Here is a 23,137-nt window from a genome sequence, read left to right as displayed (position 1 = left end):
CACATTCTACGTGTCAGAATGTGAATTTTGACTCATTCCTTGTGTTGTAATGTTACATTATGGCTCAAAACCTGTGTCCTAATGCGAATTTTGGCATATTCTGTGTGGCATAATGTGTAAGGGGCATATTGCACTGGGAAGGGAATATTTTTTGCACATGGGGAAATGCCGGTAGATCACCGGTAAGAAAGTGTTCAAAAAGTAGATCCCGGGTTACAAAAGTCCGGCAACCCCTGTCCTAGGTGGTAGGGACACATATGCTATATCATGTGCGGTCCTTCTGTATATGATTTATTGTATGCGATCCCGTTCCCCACTGCAGTGATAGGGTGCCAAATGGAGATTGTATGTGCACCATATACGATCTCCGACACCAATCAAATGCGAACAGGATTGGATGTCAAACACCGCCGATCAGACAAGTCTATGAAGGTCTAAAATGTTAGGGACTTACCCGATGAGGTTACCTGGACGTAGTGTGTAAACCCATAAACCTGACCAAGATTACCCCTTTCAGACGGCAATGCTGGGTCAGACCTGGGATCTTGGTCCCTGGTCCGACCCTGAACAGACCCGTGTCTGATGCTTTCACACGCTCTCCCATTATAAAATGAGTGACCCAACATTAACCTTTCTTTTAACCCGGGTCGAATTGCCGGGTTGATCGACCTGGGTTATAAGCTTTGCCCTGTCATAAACCCAGTAATTAACCAGGTCTGAGGTGCGATGTGAAAGGGGTATAAGTAAAGCAAAAACATAATGTAACTGTCTGGAAGAAACCATACTGCCCTGCAGGGGGAGCAAGTACATTTATATGTGTTCTGTGCAGGGTAAATACTGTCTGGTTTTGCATGCAGCCCACAAATGTTAGACAGCTTTGTCTCTCTGCACAACACACCTTCCTCACCTGCAGTGACGCATGGGTTTGCCTGGTTGCTAAGAAACATGAATCAGGCCCATAAGCCCCGTAAACACTAAATAAATCATAGTCACTCATGTTGGTCCTTCTGAACTATATAGTTTATAATATAGTCTATGCACAGGTCTTCAACCTGTGGCCCTCCAGATGTTGTGAAACTACATTTCCCAGCATGCCCTGACCGTTTTGGCATGCTGTTGTAGGAACAAATGTGGCAATGCATGTTGGAACATGTAGTTTCACAACATCTGGAGGGCCATAGGTTGAAGACCCATGGGTGTATGCTCAATATCGTTAACGGCCTGCACATAGACAATGATACCCCACCCACCCCGCGATGCAGGCACATGGCAGGAAGGATGGTCCCATTCCAATGCAGCCTATATAATCCAGTCCAGTCTCACTTCATTTCAGTCTGTTACCAGGGGACACTGTTTAAAGGTCGAAAGTCAATATGTCGACAGTAATTTGACTGTTGACCTAGATACTGTAGACCCTTTGAGCCACACCCATTACCAGCATGTCATTGGTTCCTCGGTCCTGTGCCCACAACACATGCCGATCCTTCTCTAGGTGACCGCTTTACCATAGAGATGTTTTATGTCTTCATACAGAAAAACCAGGACTGTCGCACCACAACAGCTACTGAGACAATAATGCAAGACACCAGAAACATTCCGGAACCTTTATTAGTTACATCACTAATAAATAACTGAAGTACACTCATTTATTAACTGAAGAATACTCATAACTTTCCAGCTACATAGAAATATTACGCTGTTTGATACACATGACTATGACTGATACATATTTGCCCTGTCAGAAATAGAACAACAGATAACGTTAGACATGACACACAACTACTGTAACACTGAATACACAACTTGCAGTGCCCACACAATTATACACCAATTCCCTGCACCTAACTCACTGTCTGTATATACATTTATACTGAACTTCTGTATCATTCTGTGTACTAATGTCCCACCAATCAGATTCCTCTCCCTGACTGACCCAGGCTATCCACACATACATGTACAGAACCCTCTTCCCATACAGCATGAAGGGGCTCAGTGAAGGTGGCAGTGTAGGTGTGTAAGTGTCTGGTCAGGTCACACACAGAATTAAAGGACATAGAATAAAAGGACAGTTGTCCTGCCTCATAATCCAGATAAATCCTCACTATTTCATATTGAAGACTATCAGGTAATGTGATCTTCTTACTGTCATGTATCACTGAATCCCTATTATCCCGAGTCCTATTCAAGCACCAAGACTTGTTATTACATCCAATTTGTGACTGATCCCCTCTCCTGTCTATACTGGGATAACACATCCCCACACGCCAGGTGGCTGCGTTACTGATAATCACATCCCAGTAATGTCGCCCTGAGGAGAATCCCCTGGTGCTTAACACCTGAGGATAATCCTGGAATCTCTCTGAAGACGTGAATACAGTTTTCGTGTCTTCAGAGATAAGTATATCATTACCCGCTGTGTTTGCATCCAGTGATATGTCTGCTGGTGCCTGCACATCGAAGCATACATTTATTCCTGTTATTATATCAGATAATATTTCTAATTTCATTGATATAAAACCCACATACAAATCTCCTACTTTATCGGCATCCTCCTTAAGTCTTTCACCCACCTCTCTATTCAACTTCTCAGTATCTCCCTCCTCCTTCTTAGTGCCCCTGTCTTCCTCCACCTGTTTTTGGCCAGTAGTCATTGGATCAGTCATGGAACATGGCTCCTCTGTATCAGACAAGTCACCTGTGTCTGGTTCCTGTAAGACAGTCATTGGATCAGACATGTTACCCAGCTCCTCAATCTGACACATCTTCCCGGCAATCTCATCCTTCTTCATTTCCAGCTGCTGAATCAGATCGGAGACTGAGAGTGAAACACTCTCTTCCTGCCTAGAGATCTCATTCAGCACTCTCTTCTCTAGGACCTCCAGCTGTCTCCTGAGGTCTCCAACGAGAGAAGTGACTGTCTCTGGTAAACCAGCTGCTTTTTTCGGATTTTTTCTCCTGCGTTTCTGCAGACTCTGGATACTCAGATCAGTCCCTTTTCTTTTTCTGGTCTGTTTCTGCAGACTCTGGATACTTTTCTCAATCTCGTCTCTATTTCTGGTCAGTTTCTGCAGAACATTTCTCAGTTTCTCCTTCTTCTTCTCAGAGGCCTCACCCAGCATCTCCACCACGTGCCCCCGATGCTCTCCGGCCAAACTGCAGGACACACAGATACAGACATTGTCCTCAGTGCAGAAATACTTCAAGATCTCTTTATGGAGGGAACATGTTCTTTTCTCCAAGGAAGTGGTGGGATCAACCAAGACATGTTCTGCTGACTTGTTGTGTGTCCTCCAATGTATATCACAGAGAGAAGCTTCACACTTCAGACAAGTTTTAAGAGCAGGTACTTGAGAGTGGACACAATAAGTGCAGAACATCCCAGTTCCCTCCTCTGGAATAGAGCGTACACGTTCTGCTATATTGCAGAGCTTTCTGTTTATCTCTAGTGCAGGACGATCCAGATACTCTGCTCTGCATTCTGGACAGGTAAATACTGTAGTCCCCTCCTGTGTATCCAACACACGATCAATACAGGCCCGGCAGAAGTCGTGTCCACATCTCAGGGTGACAGGATCTGTATAAATGTTCAGGCAGATGGAACAGTCCAGCTCCCGTCTCAGATCAGCAGACGCCATAGCTGGTAGCAGAAGAGAGAAATGAAAGTGAGTCTCAGACACTCAGAAATTATGTGACTCATAAGGGGAAGCCAATTGCCATCCCATTTAGCCTCATGTTCACCCAAAAGGGTACTTATGTATTAGCACGGCGCCCATTACATAGTTTGCGTAGTGGTGTATTGAGAATACCAATACACCACAAGTATTAGCTGGGCGCCCGGCAAAGGCTACGATGACAACATAGCCAAAGCTACATTGTCAGCGTAGCGTAGCTGGGCGCCCGGCTAATACATAAGTACCCCCAAAAGTGCTCTCTACCGTATGGGGTAGTGAACACTTAAGTGAGATCCTGCCGTCATAAAGTGCAAGATTGAATTTCCCCTTTTCAGACATTAAACCAAGTACAATCCCAGGTTTTTAAAAATCCCGGTTCCATTGCAGGTGCGCAGAACCCGGGATTTTAGTCAACTTAAATCCCGGGTAGAGCCATTCAGACATACTCTAGTCCTGGGATTATGCGCGTACACGTGAAAAATCCCGGGATCTAAAAGGGGTATAATTGACAGAAACGGATTGGTTGATTTGGGCAACATTTCCACTTTCACTTTCTCCAAGGCTTAATATACACTATCTCCTCCTGGGTGGGGCTAAACTTGCATATCAGGTAATAACTACAGACATAGCTTATGCATAAAGGGCCATCATATCACAAAATGTACTTACTTGTAACTGGGATTAGGCAAAAGCTACTATATTAAATTACAGTCAAATCACTTGTTACGATTCTTTAATAATTATTTTTAATAACTAATAAGCCTGGTAAAGTGATGAAGTGGAAGGTGATAACACACCAGCCAATCAACTCCTAAGTTCTAACTGTAATTTTTCAAACACAGATGATTGGCTGGTGCATTATCACCTTCCACTGTACCAAGTTTAATGTTTAATACATCTGCCCCTGAATGAATATATATATATATATATATATATATATATATATATCTCCTATATATTTGGCTACATCTGTCACTCAAAGTGGGTGTCTGTGTCTATAACGCTCTGTTCCTGGACTTTCCTCTTAATGTGTGATTGCCTTCATCTGTGCTGAACACCTTTCTGAGAAATTAACCTGTTTAAAACAGGTGATGGCAATCATACATTAAGGGGCAGTCTAGAAACAGAGCATTGTGTCCCTCCTGGAGAGGGTCATGTTGGGAGGTATGTGACAGAGAACCAGCCCAGTGAGCCCACAGACAGTGCCAGACACCCACTGCCTTCCCATGTTGCCCAGCACTGCTACTCCACAGCCACCAGGTGAGCGCCCCCCTCCCGCGATTTGCGGCAAAAACACCCGCTCCCCCGCGACCCCCCCTACCGCGATTCGCAGCAAAAACACCCCCGCGACCCCCCCTCCCGCGATTCGCTGCAAAAAGAACCCCCCCACGACCCCTCCCGCAATTCGCGGCATAACCACCACCCCGCGACCCCCCCCCCCGCGAATCGCGGCAAACCCTCCCCCGTGACCCCCCCCCCCCCCGATTCGCGGAAAAAACACCCCCCCCGCGACCTCCCTCCCGTGATTCGCGGCAAAAAGAACCCCCCCGCGACCCCCCCTTGCACGATTGGCGGCACCCCCCCTGCGACCCCCCTCCCGCGATTCGCGGCACCCCCCCCCCCCCGCAATTCGCAGCAGCCCCAGGCTTAAATGGCACATGCAAAACACTGACATGGCTATGGTCGACAATGAAAAAGGTTGACATGAGTTTTTGAAGATTTATTTTTAATTTTTTTAATTTTTTCATATTCATTCTCATGTGTCGACATTGACACCAATGAAGTGGCACACTTATGTCAACATTTACATGTGTTGACCTTTCTGTGTTGATTTTTTATTGTGGCGATTCGCGTCACACCCCCCCGCAACCCCCCCTCCCGCGATTCGCGGCACCCCCCGTGACCTCCCGCAATTCGCGGCAACCCCCCACCGGAACCCCTGTGAACCCCGCCCTCCCGCGATTCGCGGCACCCAACCCCGCGACCCCCCCCCTCCCGCAATTCGCGGCACCCCCCGTGATTCGCGGCAGCTCCAGAATTAAATTGCACATGGAAAACACTGACATGGCTATGGTCGACAATGAAAAAGGTTGACATGAGTTTTTGAAGTTTTTATTTTCATTTTTTGAATATTTTCATATTCATTCTCATGTGTCGACATGGACACCAATGAAGTGCCACACTTATGTCAACATTTACATGTGTTGACCTTTCTGTGTTGATTTTTTCTTGTGGCGATTTGCGTCACACCCCCCCACCACCCCCCCCCCCCCACAACCCCCACTCCCGCGATTCACGGCACACACACACCTCCCCCGCGATTCTCGGCACCCCACCCCGTGACCCCCCCTCCCGTGATTCACGGCACACCCCCACGACCCCCCCTCCCATGATTCGCCGCAACCCCCGCCCCGTAACCCCCCCTCCCGCGATTCGCGGCACCCACCCCCGCGACCCCCCCTCCCGCAATTCGCGGCACCCCCCCGCGATTCGCGGCAGCTCCAGAATTAAATTGCACATGGAAAACACTGACATGGCTATGGTCGACAATGAAAAAGGTTGACATGAGTTTTTGAAGTTTTTTTTTCATTTTTTGAATGTTTTCATATTCATTCTCATGTGTCGACATGGACACCAATGAAGTGCCACACTTATGTCAACATTTACATGTGTTGACCTTTCTGTGTTGATTTTTTCTTGTGGCGATTCGCGTCACACCCCCCCAACCCCACCCCCCCCCCGCAACCCCCACTCCCGCGATTCACGGCACACACACACACCCCCGCGATTCTCGGCACCCCACCCCGTGACCCCCCTCCCGTGATTCACGGCACACCCCCCGCGACCCCCCCTACCATGATTCGCCGCAACCCCCGCCCCCGTAACCCCCCTCCCGCGATTTGCGGCAACCCACCCCGCGACCCCCCTCCCGCGATTCTCTGCAATCCCTCCCCTCCTGCGATTCGCAGCATCCACCCCCCCACAACCCCCCCTCCTGCAATTCGCGGCACCCCCCGCGACCCCCCCTCCTGCAATTTGCGGCACCCTCCGCGACCCCCCCTCCCGCGATTCGCGGACACCTAAGTTGCAATACAGGGCATCTTTCATACAATTCTAACCATATTTCTCATATACAAACGTTCACAAATTAAGGGGGCGCAGCCCCTTACGACGGTGTGAAGAGCGCCCGTAGGGCGCGATGAATCACCTAGTATATATATATATATATATATATATATATAGAGCAAGAAATGTCCGGCACTCCGCTTTAAAGAACAACTGCTCCGGTGCTCATCCTGGTAGTGAAAGAATACGTGCAGAGATGGATGTCACTCGGAAATTACAAATGAATTGACAGACAATAGTCTTATAGCCAACGTTTCAGGACCAATGTCCTTTTATCAAGACCTAAAAACCACAAGTGAATACAGAACATATATAGCAGACAAAAGACTTACAGTAAGGTGCACCCTCCACCAGCCTCGCCTCCCGTTCGGAGTCCGGTGACGTCATCTGAGTGCGACTGCAGAGACGATCAGGTCCCACCCCGGGGGGCGCGGTTAGTGACGAGGCCTCTGGTAACCATAGCGCCGTAATTTGTATACCTGTGATACAGTCCGTGCTGCCCGGCTTGTAAATAGAGAGCGCTGTGTGACCTGTCACCTGCAGCGCTGACGGCCGGTATTCCTGACGGATGAGTGGCACAGCTAGGTTGGAGAGCCTCTGTGAATGAGATAATAAAGTGAATAAACATAAGCATGAAAATGAATGTGTAGGCAACACACGGAAATGGTACGGGACAAGCAAAATATGATGGAATGGAATGCCAAGTATAATAACATTGGGGGCCAGCTATCAGGTCGATGCAATAGATGACCAGTTGAAGAGACGGCTGATTTAACCTGTAAACGAGAACAATTAATAAGAGAACAATTGCACACCATGAATTCAGGGGTATATGCTGACAGTAATGTGCTGAAGGAAACACCCGTAGGGATCGCTCCTGTGCGTGCGACCTAGATAGCTGGTATATGTCCTGAAAGTAACAATCAATGGGCAGCAGAGGGATGAACTGTGGAGATACAGTTACTGGGGGTTTATAGAAATGCTGAATAAGAGAGTATTTCATTGAGGCCTTTAGGGTGCATGGTTTGTAACGTATGTATCCAATAGGCTTCTCTCTGTAGAAGTATTCTTCCTCTGTCACCACCTCTTTTGCTTGCTGGAATGTGATCAATCATCTTCATTTTAATATTAGTGATACTGTGGTGGGCATCCCTCCAATGACGTGCTACAGGCTGATCGGCCGATTTGCCCTCAATAGCTGCTTTGATATGTGATCTGTGTAGCGCTAGTCTCTCTTTAATTTGTCTCGTAGTCTTGCCGATGTATAACATGCCACACGGGCATTTAATTTGGTAAACAACGTACCGGCTGGAGCAAGTTAAAGGAAATTTAATGAGGTAAGATTTACCTGTCCGTGGGTGACTGAATCTGTCACCAATCTCCATTGTGCTGCAGGTTGTGCAGCCCGTACATCTGTAATTTCCTGGCTTGCGGGTTAAGAAATGGCTGGGTTTCTTTTGGCTCATCTCAGTGACATCATTGTGGACTACTATGTCTCTTATATTGCGACTTCTACGAAAGGAAGGCAGTATTTTAGTACCTTTAAAAGCTGGAATGGATTGGTCCTCTGTGATGATCGGCCATATAGCTTTCGCTTTGCGCATCAGTGTAGTACTCGCCGTCGTATATTCTTGCGTCCAAACGATGTTGTTTTGTTCCAAGTTTGGTTTTTTAATAGTTAGAGCATCTTCTCTGGACATTTGTAGAGCTCTTTGTTTGGCAGCTTGTAATGGCTTGCGATGATATCCTCTTTGTAGAAATTTCAAAAGCATAGTGTCCATTTGTTTAATGGCATCAGATTGGTCACTGCAGATCCTCCTTACCTGCAAGAATTGGGAGAAAGGAAGGGATTTTTTAAGTGGTTCAGGGTGATGACTTCGGCCCTGCAGGCAGGTATTTCTGTCGGTAGGTTTGTAATACATAGTACTCGATAGCTGGCCGGTTTCATTTTGACAAATGGTGACATCCAAATAATGCACAGTAGAAAAACTGCATTCAAATGTTAATTTGATGGGACATGCCATAGAATTGATTGTGTGGATGAGATCTTCAAAGGTTTGTTGAGGCCCGGTCCACAATAGAAAAATATCATCGATATACCTTGTATATCCTGATATGTGTGATGCGATCGTCTCATTGGTGAAGAAAAATTCTTGCTCAATTTCAAACATGTATATATTTGCGAAGCTCGGGGCTACGCAAGACCCCATTGCGCACCCTGAGCGTTGCACATACATTTCGCCATTAAATAAGAAATAGTTGCAGGTTAGGGTAAGTTCAAGTAGATGCATAAACAAAGTTAAATCAGGGCCATTGTATTGGATGTTATTGGAGAGAAATCTTGCAGTGGCCTGTACACCAGCTGCCTGCGGAATGCTGGTGTACAGGCTGGCAACATCGATGGTGCACATCAGAGATTTTTTGTCTGTAGCCGACCAAAGCTCCAGTTTTTTGAGGAACGTAGTAGTGTCTTTTAAGAATCTTGGGTGTGATTGGATGAGAGGCTGCAAGAAGTGATCCAGATACTTGGAGACATCGTAGTATAGGGAATCTCGTGCGGCGATTATGGGCCTGCCCGGCGGATGAAGAGGATTCTTGTGCATTTTAGGAATTGTGTATAAAGCAGGTATTCTGGGGTATTCCTTGCACAATGCATCCCTCACTGTCGTGGTGATGAGTTGCTCTCTCACAGCTTCCTCCAACACATCATCCAATTCTTTTTTATAGGTCGTGGTGGGGTCATTATCAAGTTTGAGGTACACTTGTTGATCCGCTAACTGGCGGTTAATTTCAGAGATGTAATCTTGTAGATTTTGGACCACCACTCCACCACCTTTGTCCGATGGACGGATAATGATATCTGTATATTGTCCCAAATCTGTTAATGCCTTGCGTTGGGATGGAGTAAGATTGTTATTGGAAGTCAGCCGATGTTGCTGGTTACTGTCAATGACACGATCCATATAGTCTGTAAAACATTTGATGTTTCTGTTCCCCGAAACGGGTGTGAAGGTGGATTTCCTTCGTACAGCCTGTGCTTGAGTATTTACAGCCAAGGGGTTATCTCCAAAGTGTTCTCTGAGTTTAAGACGTCTGTCAAACTTAAAAAGATCGACTTTATATTGAAAGGCGTTAGTGTGATGGGTTGGCACATATGATAGACCTAAGTTTAGGACTTCATTCTCCTCTTGGGATAATGTGCGCGACGACAGGTTGAATACTACCTCTTCCCTGATTTTTGATACCTTCGCCTGCCTTGCCCACTGACCTCCGCGCCTGGTGCGGGTTCGTTTCGCAGGTCGAGGGTGGTCCTGGTGGCTACCCCTAAAGGGGGGCGCTGTGTATTCTTTTTGGTGGCACATTCAGTATCACTTGAAGAGATGGCTCCGCTCGAGTTATCGGTCTCAAGTGGATATTGGCGCTGTCGTCTGAATTTGGGGCGACGGTCTTGTTGTTGTCCTCTGTTATAGGCCCAACTGTAGACTCTTTGCTCAGAGTAGTCTCTGTTGACAGTGTCGACCTTGGCTTTTTTGAATTGTACGAGGTCAGCCCTGTATTTGTCAATTTGTTTCTTTATTTCAGTAAGCCAATCTTGCGTACTGTCCGCTTTAAAGGTGTTTAAATGCTCCTTTTCGAAATCCTTAATTTTGTCAATCGTGATGTTTAATTCCCTTCGTGACTCTTCCACAACCAATAGTATTAGGTCAAAAGAGCAACGGTTAAGCACTGCAGCCCACTTGCGGCAAAAATCGGGGTTGTAGCGCCCGATTGTGGGGGTGTTTCTTATCCTAAAACCCCGAGGGATTTTTTTCTCTCTGAAATAATCAGATAAGGACACACCGTGTAGATGAAAGTCCACCTCCTTTTTCTTCAATCTGATTAATTGGGCCGATAATTGCTGTGCAGTTTCAACTCCTCCTGTTGTTTTTAAATGTTCGCTGAATAGAATATTTTCAGCCTCTGAGTCAGTATGGGTTAAGGTTTCACCCAAGGTTAATACAACATTGGTGAAGCCTGTAACTGCCTCCGTGGCAGACATCCCTGTTAGGAGGATGTATATTCCGTGAGGTGCTGCATACACCAAAAGACCAACATATAAATAAAAAAACCCTTAAGTGCACAGTGAGGAAGTCTTGTATGCAATGAAGAAAAGTAGCGGTGCCTTGACCTGGAGGTGCAACAGCACAATCCTGATGTATAGAGCAAGAAATGTCCGGCACTCCGCTTTAAAGAACAACTGCTCCGGTGCTCATCCTGGTAGTGAAAGAATACGTGCAGAGATGGATGTCACTCGGAAATTACAAATGAATTGACAGACAATAGTCTTATAGCCAACGTTTCAGGACCAATGTCCTTTTATCAAGACCTAAAAACCACAAGTGAATACAGAACATATATAGCAGACAAAAGACTTACAGTAAGGTGCACCCTCCACCATCCACCATATATATATAGCGGGTACTGCTCCGGCTCAACTGGGGCCCCCATGGGGATAATCTGCTCTGGTGCCTTCCCGTGGAGCTGATCCATATACACAAATGAAATAAATGGGCGTCACTCAGAGGCTTGGTAATCAGGAAAAAAGTGTATTCGGTACACAGTGGTGGATCTACGTTTCGGGGACGTGCTCCCCTTCGTCAGGATACAAATAGAGTGTACAATAAGCATTTAAATAGTGTCTTACCTGTCAGGGACGGATCACCTCCCCGCCCCACGGCATTGCCGCCCGCGGCTACGTCTTGTCTCTCCGCTTCCGGTCCTGGGTGACGTCGGTGAACCCGGCGGCGCTGTCATGGCAACTAGGGACAAATCACAGACCCCGATTAGTTGTTGTGTAAACAAAACACGTGCATAACAATAAGGAACTCTAAACAATAGAGATCAAGTGCAAACAAATGAAAAAAAATCAACAGAACAAATCAACTAATGCTGCGGGCATGAATACTGGTGAATAATGTTACGTGCAAACATGTAAAATAGCCAAAAACTGGCTGTACGTATAAAATGGTTTAAAAGCACCAGACGGCACTGTGCTAGCAGAGGGCCAAACGGCAGCATAATGTAAATGTGTGCACACCAACATTATATGTGCTAACATGGCTATTTAGCCTACATACCTAGATGCATCAAGAAATAGATTGGTAAATCAGGACATGAACGTGAACTGAATGGCAGGATTATAAAAAATGTATAAGACCTGATGAATCATTTAACCCTTTGGGGCGCAGGGTGTCCAGACGGAAAATCCATCTGGATTCAAGTTGCAATAATTTCTTAGAGCGGTCCCCGCCCCTGGGTGACAAGGGTACATGGTCTATTATTTTATGTTTAAGAGTAGCCATCCCATGCCTGGCCTCAGCAAAATGCCTGGCTACAGGTTGGTCTCCTGTGCCATTCTGTAAAGCCGTTCTGATGGCCAAACAATGTTGCGCCATGCGGGTCTTGAAAGCACAATCCGTTTTGCCTATGTAATATAGCCCACACGGGCAAATTATTGCATAGACAACGTATTTAGTGCTGCATGTGAGGGGCCATTTGATGGGGAATTTTTTCCCAGAAGCTGGATGGCTGATAAAATCCCCTGTGGCCATGTAATTACACGTAGTGCACCCCAGACATTTAAAACAACCATTTTTCTTGGATAGAAAATTCCTAGTATTAGGCTTAGGCTCACTAATGGTGGTTTTTACTAAGTAATCCCGAATACTTCTGCCCCTGGTGTAGCTGGGCATGAGGCGGGCATGTTTTAGGGATTTAAGGTCTGGGTCACTGGTAATAATTGGCCACAACTCTTTGGCCTTTTTGGTGGTGAAGTTGGTATTGGGGTTGTGGGCATTGACCCATGGGAAAATCTGTTCCGTCGGTTCTTTAATGGGCCTGTCTAGTAACAGGGCATCCCTGGGCACAGCTTCTGCCCGTTTTCTGGCTGATGCTAATGCCTGGATGGGGTACCCTCTGTTTACAAATTTTTGAGACATTAAGTCCAGCTGTGTGTTTCTTTCTGGGATTTCGCTATTGGACCTACATACTCTGAGGTACTGGAAATAAGGCAGTCCTCTGGTGGTGGAGACAGGGTGGAAACTATTATACCTGAGCATAGTGTTTCGGTCTGTGGGTTTGGAGTACAGGCATGTTGTAATTTTGCCTGCCTTCAAAATGATCCGTAGATCCAGAAAACAAACTTCAGAAACACTGTAAGTGAGTGTTAATTTAACAGGGTGGTCTGACTAATTTTGTGCATTGACTATGTCAATCAGACTTTCACTGCTCTTGGACCAAATGTGGAATAGGTCATCTATATAGCGAACATATTGTGTAATCCCTTCTGCAACTGTGGGATCCTGAAAGAAAATTTCCCTCTCAACTTGCCACATGTATGAGTTCGCCAGGGACGGCGCCACTGGGGAACCCATGGCACAGCCAATGAGCTGTAGATAAAACCGGCCGTTAAACAAAAAATAGTTGTTTTCGAGGGTAAATTCAAGCAAAGTAAGAAAAAATGTAATATCTGGGCCCACGTATGCAGTGTTGCCTACCAACAATTGTTTAACCGCCTCTAGTCCAGCTGTATGGGGGATACATGTATAAAGATTAGATACATCTAGAGTGGCTAACACAGCATTATTCCCAACAGGAGGGCTTACTGCAAACTTTTGCAGAAGCGCCCTGGAGTCTTTAAGATGGGTGGTAGTTCTTCGAATACAGGGCTGCAAAAAAAAGAGTCCAGATAGACAGCGACTGGTTCACACAAAGACCCCCTGGCCGAGATAATAGGTCGACCAGGAGGCCTCTGTGTGTCTTTGTGTATCTTAGGGATACTGTAAAACAGCGGTACAACCGGGTGTTCAACCAGTAGAGCCTTATGGGTTTCTGCTGAGATAATTTGATCATCTACTGCTTGCTGAAGTATACGGTTTAATGTCCGCTGGTACTCCCCGGTGGGATCCTGTGTCAAGCAGCGATATGTAGCAGAGTCACTCAGTAGACGGTCGCACTCACGGATATAATCTGTGGTATTTAGCACCACCACGGCACCACCTTTGTCCGCACTTCGGATCGTGATGTCATCTCTTTTTGCAAGTGATTGAAGTGCCAGGAACTCTACTGGTTGAACACCCGGTTGTACCGGTGTTTTACAGTATCCCTAAGATACACAAAGACACACAGAGGCCTCCTGGTCCACCTATCATCTCGGCCAGGGGGTCTTTGTGTGAACCAGTCGCTGTCTATCTGGACTCTTTTTTGCAGCCCTGTATTCGAAGAACTACCACCCATCTTAAAGACTCCAGGGCTATATTACATAGGCAAAACGGATTGTGCTTTCAAGACCCGCATGGCGCAACATCGTTTGGCCATCAGAACGGCTTTACAGAATGGCACAGGAGACCAACCTGTAGCCAGGCATTTTGCTGAGGCCAGGCATGGGATGGCTACTCTTAAACATAAAATAATAGACCATGTACCCTTGTCACCCAGGGGCGGGGACCGCTCTAAGAAATTATTGCAACTTGAATCCAGATGGATTTTCCGTCTGGACACCCTGCGCCCCAAAGGGTTAAATGATTCATCAGGTCTTATACATTTTTTATAATCCTGCCATTCAGTTCACGTTCATGTCCTGATTTACCAATCTATTTCTTGATGCATCTAGGTATGTAGGCTAAATAGCCATGTTAGCACATATAATGTTGGTGTGCACACATTTACATTATGCTGCCGTTTGGCCCTCTGCTAGCACAGTGCCGTCTGGTGCTTTTAAACCATTTTATACGTACAGCCAGTTTTTGGCTATTTTACATGTTTGCACGTAACATTATTCACCAGTATTCATGCCCGCAGCATTAGTTGATTTGTTCTGTTGATTTTTTTCATTTGTTTGCACTTGATCTCTATTGTTTAGAGTTCCTTATTGTTATGCACGTGTTTTGTTTACACAACAACTAATCGGGGTCTGTGATTCGTCCCTAGTTGCCATGACAGCGCCGCCGGGTTCACCGACGTCACCCAGGACCAGAAGCGGAAGCGGAGAGACGAGACGGAGCCGCAGGGGGCGTTGCCGTGGGGCGGGGAGGTGATCCGTCCCTGACAGGTAAGACACTATTTAAATGCTTATTGTACACTCTATTTGTATCCTGACGAAGGGGAGCACGTCCCCGAAACGTAGATCCACCACTGTGTACCGAATACACTTTTTTCCTGATTACCAAGCCTCTGAGTGACGCCCATTTATTTCATTTGTGTATTTCAGCCTGTGTCCCCTCTAGGAAGAGGTACCTATTCCCGTTTGTTCGCCTGATGCTGGCTCTATCTTCACATTTAAGGTCCTTGAAAAAGGTCCCTTAGCTTGGACCGAAACGTCGGGGCATGTGAATGGATGTACAAATAAATTGTTTTTCTAACTTTTTTACAACTTGACATCACCTTGTGGACAATCATTGACTTTATGAGGAAACGACACACCTCCCATTGAGCTGTGTTGTGGAGAGTGCCCCACATCCCCATTCTGCCGACTGGGGAACACAGATATATATATATAATGCAATGTCCGGCGGCACTCGGAATAATATGACAAAGTAACAGCCACAGGCAATGTACTGCCAACGTTTCAATTAGATTTACTAATTTTCCTCAGGGCATACAGAATACAAAAATTACTCACCATTTATGTGTTCACCCATCACCAAGTGAGTCTGTCAGCGCCGCGCGGCAGGCACCACGCCGTCTGCACGCACGTCACGTCATGACGTCATCACCGTGCTCCCACACCATTACAACAAACTTTATTAAAACTGTAACAAAAATGAACAGGCATTAATATAAAGATACCATAATAACGCAACTGTCACTGTATGAAACAAACAGCATGCATAGTAAGCAATGATATTGCTATATCCAGAATGTGGATCTTATTAATAAAAATTACGATGAATATTGCACATGGAAGATAAACACTTTAAAACACAACAAGGAACACAAGGTAATGAGCACACTATAAAAAACAGTGTAACCCGAGTGATTCATTCAGACCCTGGGGACTAAGAGTGCCCAGTCTGAAGATCCACTCCGCCTCACGCTGTAAGAGAAGCTTGGATCTATTGGCCCCCCATATATATATATATATATATATATATACACACACACAATAGAGATTCTCCTAACACTGTGAGCCAGGGGCTGGCTGGTTGTGATGGGTTTTTTTTTTGTCAACCCGATTGAGCACGACACCAGCACAATCTTAGCTGAGAGTGATTCCAGCAGATCGAATTTCTCGCCAGCTGAGTGGAGAGCCCTAAAAACGTTGAGTACAGATTCCTCAATAACTATCCAGACGGCCGACAAAGGGGGCAGCATCGTCATTCAGAATTCTATGGATTATCTGAAAGAAATCCACAGACAACTTGCAGACACAAACGTGTACTTACCACTTCCAAAGGATCCATCCACGGGTTTCAAGCAAGAACTAGACAATATATTGGACCTTGCGCTGAAGGAGGCTCTGATCGACACAACCACACGGCAAGCATTGGGAACGGCATATCCGATTGTGCCCTTACTATATACAATCCCCAAGGTCCACAAGAGTGTGGTGGACCCCCCGGGCAGACCCATCATCTCTGCCCGGGGGTCTCTATATAAACCTATATCGATTTACTTGGACAGCTTCCTGCAGCCTTGTGTGCAAGGCCAACCCACGTACTTGAAGGACACAAAATCATTGCTATTGAAATTACAGGGTTTAGCCCAGTTACCAGGGGAATGTCTGCTGTGCACCGTGGATGTCGCGAGCCTCTATACATGCATTCCGCATGAGGGGGGGCTCGCAGCAGTCCGGTCGCTCATCATGGACAACCCACTGTACAAAGACCCCAACATTGACCTGTTCATAAAGTTGTTGAAACTCACGTTGACCAGAATTTTTTTTATGTCCAACAGCCGTTATTACCTCCAACAGTGTGGGTGTGCGATGGGGTCCTCGGTGGCCCCATCGCTAGCCAACAGCTATATGTTTGCTGTGGAGCATGAGCTGTTTTACCAAGACCCCAGGATCAGCAGGCATCTGGTACTGTACACACGGTACATAGATGACCTGCTGATCCTGTGGGCTGGTCCTAGAAAGGAGCTGGAGGAATTATTTGATGGCCACAACGCTTCGCCTTCCCCTTCAAAATTTACGTACACCATAAGCAAGGATAACATCCACTTTTTGGATGTTAACATAAAAAATAATGGGGGTACGATTTCTACCTCGTTATTTTGCAAACCAACCGACCGCAACAATTTGTTGCTTGCCTCTAGCCACCACCCTCCCCCGCTTAAGGCAGGATTGCCGTTCTCCCAAATGCTCAGAGTCCGTAGAATTGTCAGCGACCCTGAAGAAGTGGAAGGGGCTCTTTCCAACATGGTAGAGAAATTTAGAGAACGGGGGTACCCGGTGGATGAGTTATTAAAATCTAAACGCAAAGCCCTAGCTTTGACCAGGGAACAAGCCATGAGGCCCACCAATAGAGGTAATAAGGCAGACAAATTCATCTGGGTGAATGCGTATCACCCACAGAGCAGACCGATCAGTAGAATGGCCAAATCACATTGGCATATCATTCGCATTGATCCGGCGTTGCGATCACTGCACAATTCCAATCTGATGTGCGCCTATACAAGAGGGAAGAATTTGAAGGATTATCTCATCAAAAATGATGTGGTGGAAGCGAAGACCTCTACATCCTCCAATTTCTTGGGGACACCCAAGCCCGGTTGTTACAAGTGCTGCAGCTGCACAACCTGCAGCTTCAGGATTGCTGGGGACACGTTCTGTCATCCGTACTCCGGCAAATCGTATAAAATCAAACAGAGGGTAACGTGTACCTCCAGTTATGTGGTCTATCTTGTCAGCTGCCCATGTGGCCGACATTATGTCGGCAAGACAGTTCGCACGTTTAAGGAGAGGGCTGCAGCCCACAGATCTGCAATCAAACAAGCCTTGATAGCAGGGGGTAGCGAACAGCCCGTGGCCAGGCATTTTTCCACAGCTCGCCATACACTTGCTTCCTTGAGATATAGGATAATAGAACAGATACCGCCATTGAAAAGAGGGGGAGACAGAGGGTTAATTTTGTGTAGAGCAGAGAGCAGATGGATACATCGGCTCGACACACTGTCCCCCAGGGGCCTAAATGAGCATGCCGGGTTTTCCTATTTTCTTTAGGGAGACACGGCAGATGCCCATCGGGGCCGTTAAGATTCACATCATGGGGTATCAGTGTAATTAGTCCCCCAGTGAGTTCCCTGTTAGTTGCAGCAGATATCTAGCGCATCCTCCACAGGCTGTGGTTGGACGCACTGTTGCCTAGGGACCAACTGTTTACATCTGTCTGTAAAGAAGGGACATGCGCTTTTCACAATTTTTAGATTATGCACTTAGCACTATTATGCATCTTTGTTGTATACACTTGTATTAGATGTCGCGTGTGTTTTAACACATTTGTAGTGTTTTTTCACATAGTTTATCGGGGTCATTTGGAGCCCGTCTTATTGTGCCCACATGGTTTGTTTTTAATGCATTTTTACCACACGCGATAATGATTTGGTTTCACTGTATTTTACCGGTATAATGATCTTAATGTGATTATGTTTATGTATGGGCAGATCGTGGATGCCCTTCGCAGCCGCGCCGGACGTCTCCCCTTGGTGACGTCATCAGATGGAGCTGGGCGGGATGGCTGGTGGGCGTGAGAGGATTCGGATCAGCTTAAAGGTACATTTAATCACCCATTATGTGTTGTTCTCTGCACCTTGATAAAGGGACCGCAAGGTTTCGAAACGTAGGAAGTTATCAGGGGTGAGATTTAATAGGATGAGAGATTCAAAAAAAGTGAGAGATTTGGTGAGAAATCTCCAGTTTTTTTAAAGCGGCAATCCGAATTATTGTCAGTGTGATTTTGAAGTGTAAATGATTGCCGCTTTAAAAAAATTGGAGATTTCTCACCAAATCTCTCACTTTCTGAATCTCTCATCCTATTAAATCTCACCCTATGTCTCCTGTCTCTTCATTTACTCGGAGTGCCGCCGTCACTACATGCATATACAGCCGATTCAAAAAAAGTGAGAGATTTGGTGAGAAATCTCCAGTTTTTTTAAAGCGGCAATCCGAATTATTGTCAGTGTGATTTTGAAGTGTAAATGATTGCCGCTTTAAAAAAATTGGAGATTTCTCACCAAATCTCTCACTTTCTGAATCTCTCATCCTATTAAATCTCACCCTATGTCTCCTGTCTCTTCATTTACTCGGAGTGCCGCCGTCACTACATGCATATACAGCCGGTCTCCCACGGGCTACCTTCCGGCAGGCACCAGCTCATTATCTCCTACCAGGGACGCAATTAGGAGTGCCGCTCTGCAAATACATTGTGTATATATATATATATATATATATATATATATATATATATATATATATATATATATATATATATATACATACAGGTTGAGTATCCCTTATCCGAAATGCTCGGGACCACGAGCATTCCGGATAAGGGAATATTCCGGTTTTTGGAATAATTTTTTTTTAGCTATACTTACCTGCCCCTGGTGGGTCCCCGATGGTCCCTCGGCGTCCATGGAGTCCTCCGGCGTCTCCAGCGGTCCCAGGAGTGCTTTGCGCAAGTTCCCAGACGCGCCGGTGACGTCACCGGCACGCGCGCGCACTCGCGCAAAGCACTCCTGGGACCGCTGGAGACGCCGGAGAGGATGCTGAAGGCCTGCTATGGACGCCAGAGGACTTGGTAAGTATTAAAAGAGGGTCAGGGGGGGGGGGGGACAAGAAAAAAAATTGAATTATTCCAAAAAACCACAGTTTTTGGAATAATTCGGATACGGGATACCCGACCTGTATATGACTATTTTTCAGCAGGCTCCAGCAGGAACTGAGGCCCTTATTCTTTCTAGTTCACTCTCTCTGACAAAATATTTGTTAGATGGACAAAACCATGTGCACTTCAGGTGAGGCAGGTGTATAACCCCAGCCAAATCTATTTATCTCTGCACAAGTAACACCTGCCTCACCTGCAGTGCACATGGTTTTGTCCATCTAACAAATATTTTGTCAGAAAGAGTGAACTAAGCCTCAGTTCCTGCTGGAGCCTGCTGAAAAATAGTCCTGTGTATGTATATATATATATATATATATATATATATATATATATATATGTAGAAAGAAATTGGAGAAAAAGCGCAGATATGAGCAAAGTGTAAAACAAATTTTACTAAAAGTGCAGGCTCACATACATCATAGATAACAGCAAACAGCTTGCCACAGTGATATCCAACACGGTGCACCAACGACTTGAATAGCCGGGACCAGCCTTTTCGCCGCCGTCAGGGCCTCCGTGGTCAGGAACTCCAAAAGCACAATGTTGTCAGTTTAGGCCACGCCCAACCGGTTTCGTCATCTGGGGACTTCGTCAGGGGGTGTAGCCATCCAAAGTACTGGTGTTATACTTATAGTAGGTCGCACAGCTGATATTGATGTGCTGACGAGCTGCTTTAATCATGCTCCAAGCTCTCACTGATACCTATCAACATCGTTAAAGCTAATTGCCTAGCAGCAGTAATAAACCATTTATAAAAACACAAAGAAAGAAAAAATATATGTGCCTCTCACACACATAAGTAAAATACAATCAATACATAAAAATACAACTATAATACAATACAATTAATATACAACAATTCAAAAATACAAAAAATGCATATACATAGAAAATATAAATCTGCACAATATGCAGGTATGTAAAAATATCATAAAATGTTTAATGATTACTTTTTAAAAAAAAATTATGTAGCAAAGCATAAAGAGATACATATGCTCATTGTAGCAACTCTGCATTATAAGAAACATACCATCATTATTCATGCAAAAAAGAGAAAAATACTTTTATATATAAACAGGATTTGATATACTAACATGTAATCATGTATAAAAAAAGAGAAGAAAAGGAGAAAAGAGATAACTATTAGTCACATTATATAAACAGAAAGTCCGTCTATAGCTTTGATTACGGACAGCAATATTCTCAACCTTACATATGTCAAAGTAATATACATATCTTTCAATACAAGATGGAAATCAGGCTGTGCAGTCAGCCCATACCAGGATCACTCTATCCAATGCACTGTATGCGATAGCTCTGGGGTCCGCAGACCCAACACAGTGCTATGCCAGCAACATAGATATAAGAGCGCTCACTCAGTATAGGAAAGAATTGACGTCACAGCCTTCATTCATACCACTGGGTGCTAATGTGCCAATATTATATATCCAGTAGGTTTCACGCCTACTTAACTTCTTTAAAATATCACCCCCGCGTTCGTCCAATGAAATTTGTTCTAGGGCTTTAAAGGAAAACTGCTTCAAATCACCATTATTACATGCAAGAAAATGCCTCGAGACACTATGAGTGTTTAATTTATTCCGAATATTCCGTGTGTGTTCGAGCATTCTGATTTTAAGCTGCCGCTTAGTTTTTCCTATATATTTCTTCCCGCAACTGCAGGATAGCATATAAATAACGTGAGTGCTCAAACAGGTCATTTTACTACGGATATTCCAGGATTTTTGAAGGTCAGTGTCCCAGTATTTAAATTTATCTTTATCGACATATTGACACATTTTGCACTTAGTGCATGGAAAAAAACCTTTGGTGGTCTGTAACCAATTTACATCATCTTTTTTCTTTAGATGACTCGGTGCTAAGCAAGTTTTTAGTGTGGCAGCACGTTTAAAAATTACCTGGGGCCTCTTGGGTATTACCATTCTTAGAATCGGGTCCAACAGAAGGACACCCCAATGTCTGTCCAGAATTTGTTTTATTTTCTGGCTGTCTTTATTATATTTGGTCACAAACGGAATAAAATCACCTTTAATTGCATTCTCTTTAGGCCTATATGATAATAGAGTACTTCTGTCCTTTTCGATTGCTCTATTTTTACACTTTTGTACAAGGTTCGGAGGATAATTCTTTTCTGCAAATCGAGTACAGTATATATCAGCCTGCTCATTGAATTTATCTATTGTGGCACAATTACGCCTCAACCTCACAAACTGGGAGTATGGTATATTAGAAACCCATTTGTTGAGGTGGCAACTCATATAATTAACATAACTATTACTATCCACACTTTTAATGTGTGTGTAAGTATTAATTTTTTGCTTAATCGGCCACTCTGCAGTATCGAGTACTAGATCCAAAAATTCAATCCGTGTGTGATTGAATTTGGATGTAAATCTCAAATTACAGTCATTAACATTAATTTTTGACATGAACCCATCAAACATATTTTCATCACCCTGCCACACTATAACAATGTCATCGATAAAGCGTTTATAGCATTTTATACATTGTTTATATTCAACATTGATTTCGAGATTATTTTCTTCCCATCTCCCTAGATACATATTTGCTAAGCTTGGAGCATATGGCGTTCCCATTGCAACTCCACAGAGCTGCATAAAGAATTGCTCTTGAAAAAGGAAGTAATTATTTTCCAATACCAGCTTGATGCTATCCAGAATAAACTCACGCAAAGCCACACTCACATTAATATCTTTTTCCAGATAGTAATTGACCGCGTCCAATCCTCCCATATGAGGGATGGAGGTATATAATGCCTCAACGTCGATCGTGCACCAATTAAAATCTGACTGCCACTCAAATTTATCAAACAATTGCAAAACCTGAGTGGAGTCCTTAATGTGTGATTGTAAGGCAACAACATATTTCTGTAAATATATGTCTACGAATTCAGACAGGTGTGAGGTAGCCGAACCGATCCCCGATATAATCGGGCGACCGGGCGGCTTCTCAAGCCGCTTATGTATTTTTGGTAGGTAGTAAAACGTTGCTACCGTTGGATTATCATTTACAATATACCGGGCCTCATTTTTATTGATACATTGCCTCTCCAATCCAGTTTTTACAAGATCTTTGATTCTTTTGGTCACGATTTCAGTTGGGTTAGCATCTAATTTTAGGTACGTTTTTGCATCATTTAGAAGCCTATACGCTTCATTTACATAATCAGCGGTATCTAATACAACAAGGCCACCCCCTTTGTCCGCACATTTGAACATGATATCATTATTTTTTTCCAATTTTTTTAGAGCTGATCGCTCGCTTGGTGACAAATTATCATGTGTCATTTTAGAATCGGCACATAGTTTATCAAAGTCCTTTTGTATCAGACCTTGAAAGGTTTCTATATTACTACCGCGCGACTCAATGGGGTAAAATGTTGATGGGGGTTTTAAAGGTGTACCATCCCTTTTATCTGCTGGATCTGAATCA

General features: G+C 44.9%; 1 protein-coding gene across 1 annotated transcript; it reads right to left on the bottom strand.

Annotated features, from left to right (window-relative positions):
* Positions 1-1,590: 1,590 nt before the first annotated feature.
* LOC146026648 (E3 ubiquitin-protein ligase TRIM11-like) lies at positions 1,591-20,515 on the bottom strand. Its single transcript, XM_083157480.1, has 4 exons — positions 20,079-20,515; positions 15,457-15,586; positions 7,130-7,394; positions 1,591-3,637 (listed from the first exon to the last, which is right to left on the bottom strand). Exons 2-4 carry the CDS (start codon positions 15,457-15,459, stop codon positions 1,911-1,913), a joined length of 1,995 nt encoding a protein of 664 aa, XP_083013606.1. The 5' UTR covers positions 15,460-15,586; positions 20,079-20,515; the 3' UTR covers positions 1,591-1,910.
* Positions 20,516-23,137: the final 2,622 nt, after the last annotated feature.

The sequence above is a fragment of the Crinia signifera genome, chromosome 8, assembly GCF_055691185.1.
Source record: "Crinia signifera chromosome 8, ASM5569118v1, whole genome shotgun sequence".
Taxonomy (NCBI): Eukaryota; Metazoa; Chordata; class Amphibia; order Anura; family Myobatrachidae; genus Crinia; species Crinia signifera.
The sequence above is the reverse complement of the archived record's forward strand: the minus strand, read 5'-3'. Positions and strand labels throughout refer to the sequence as shown.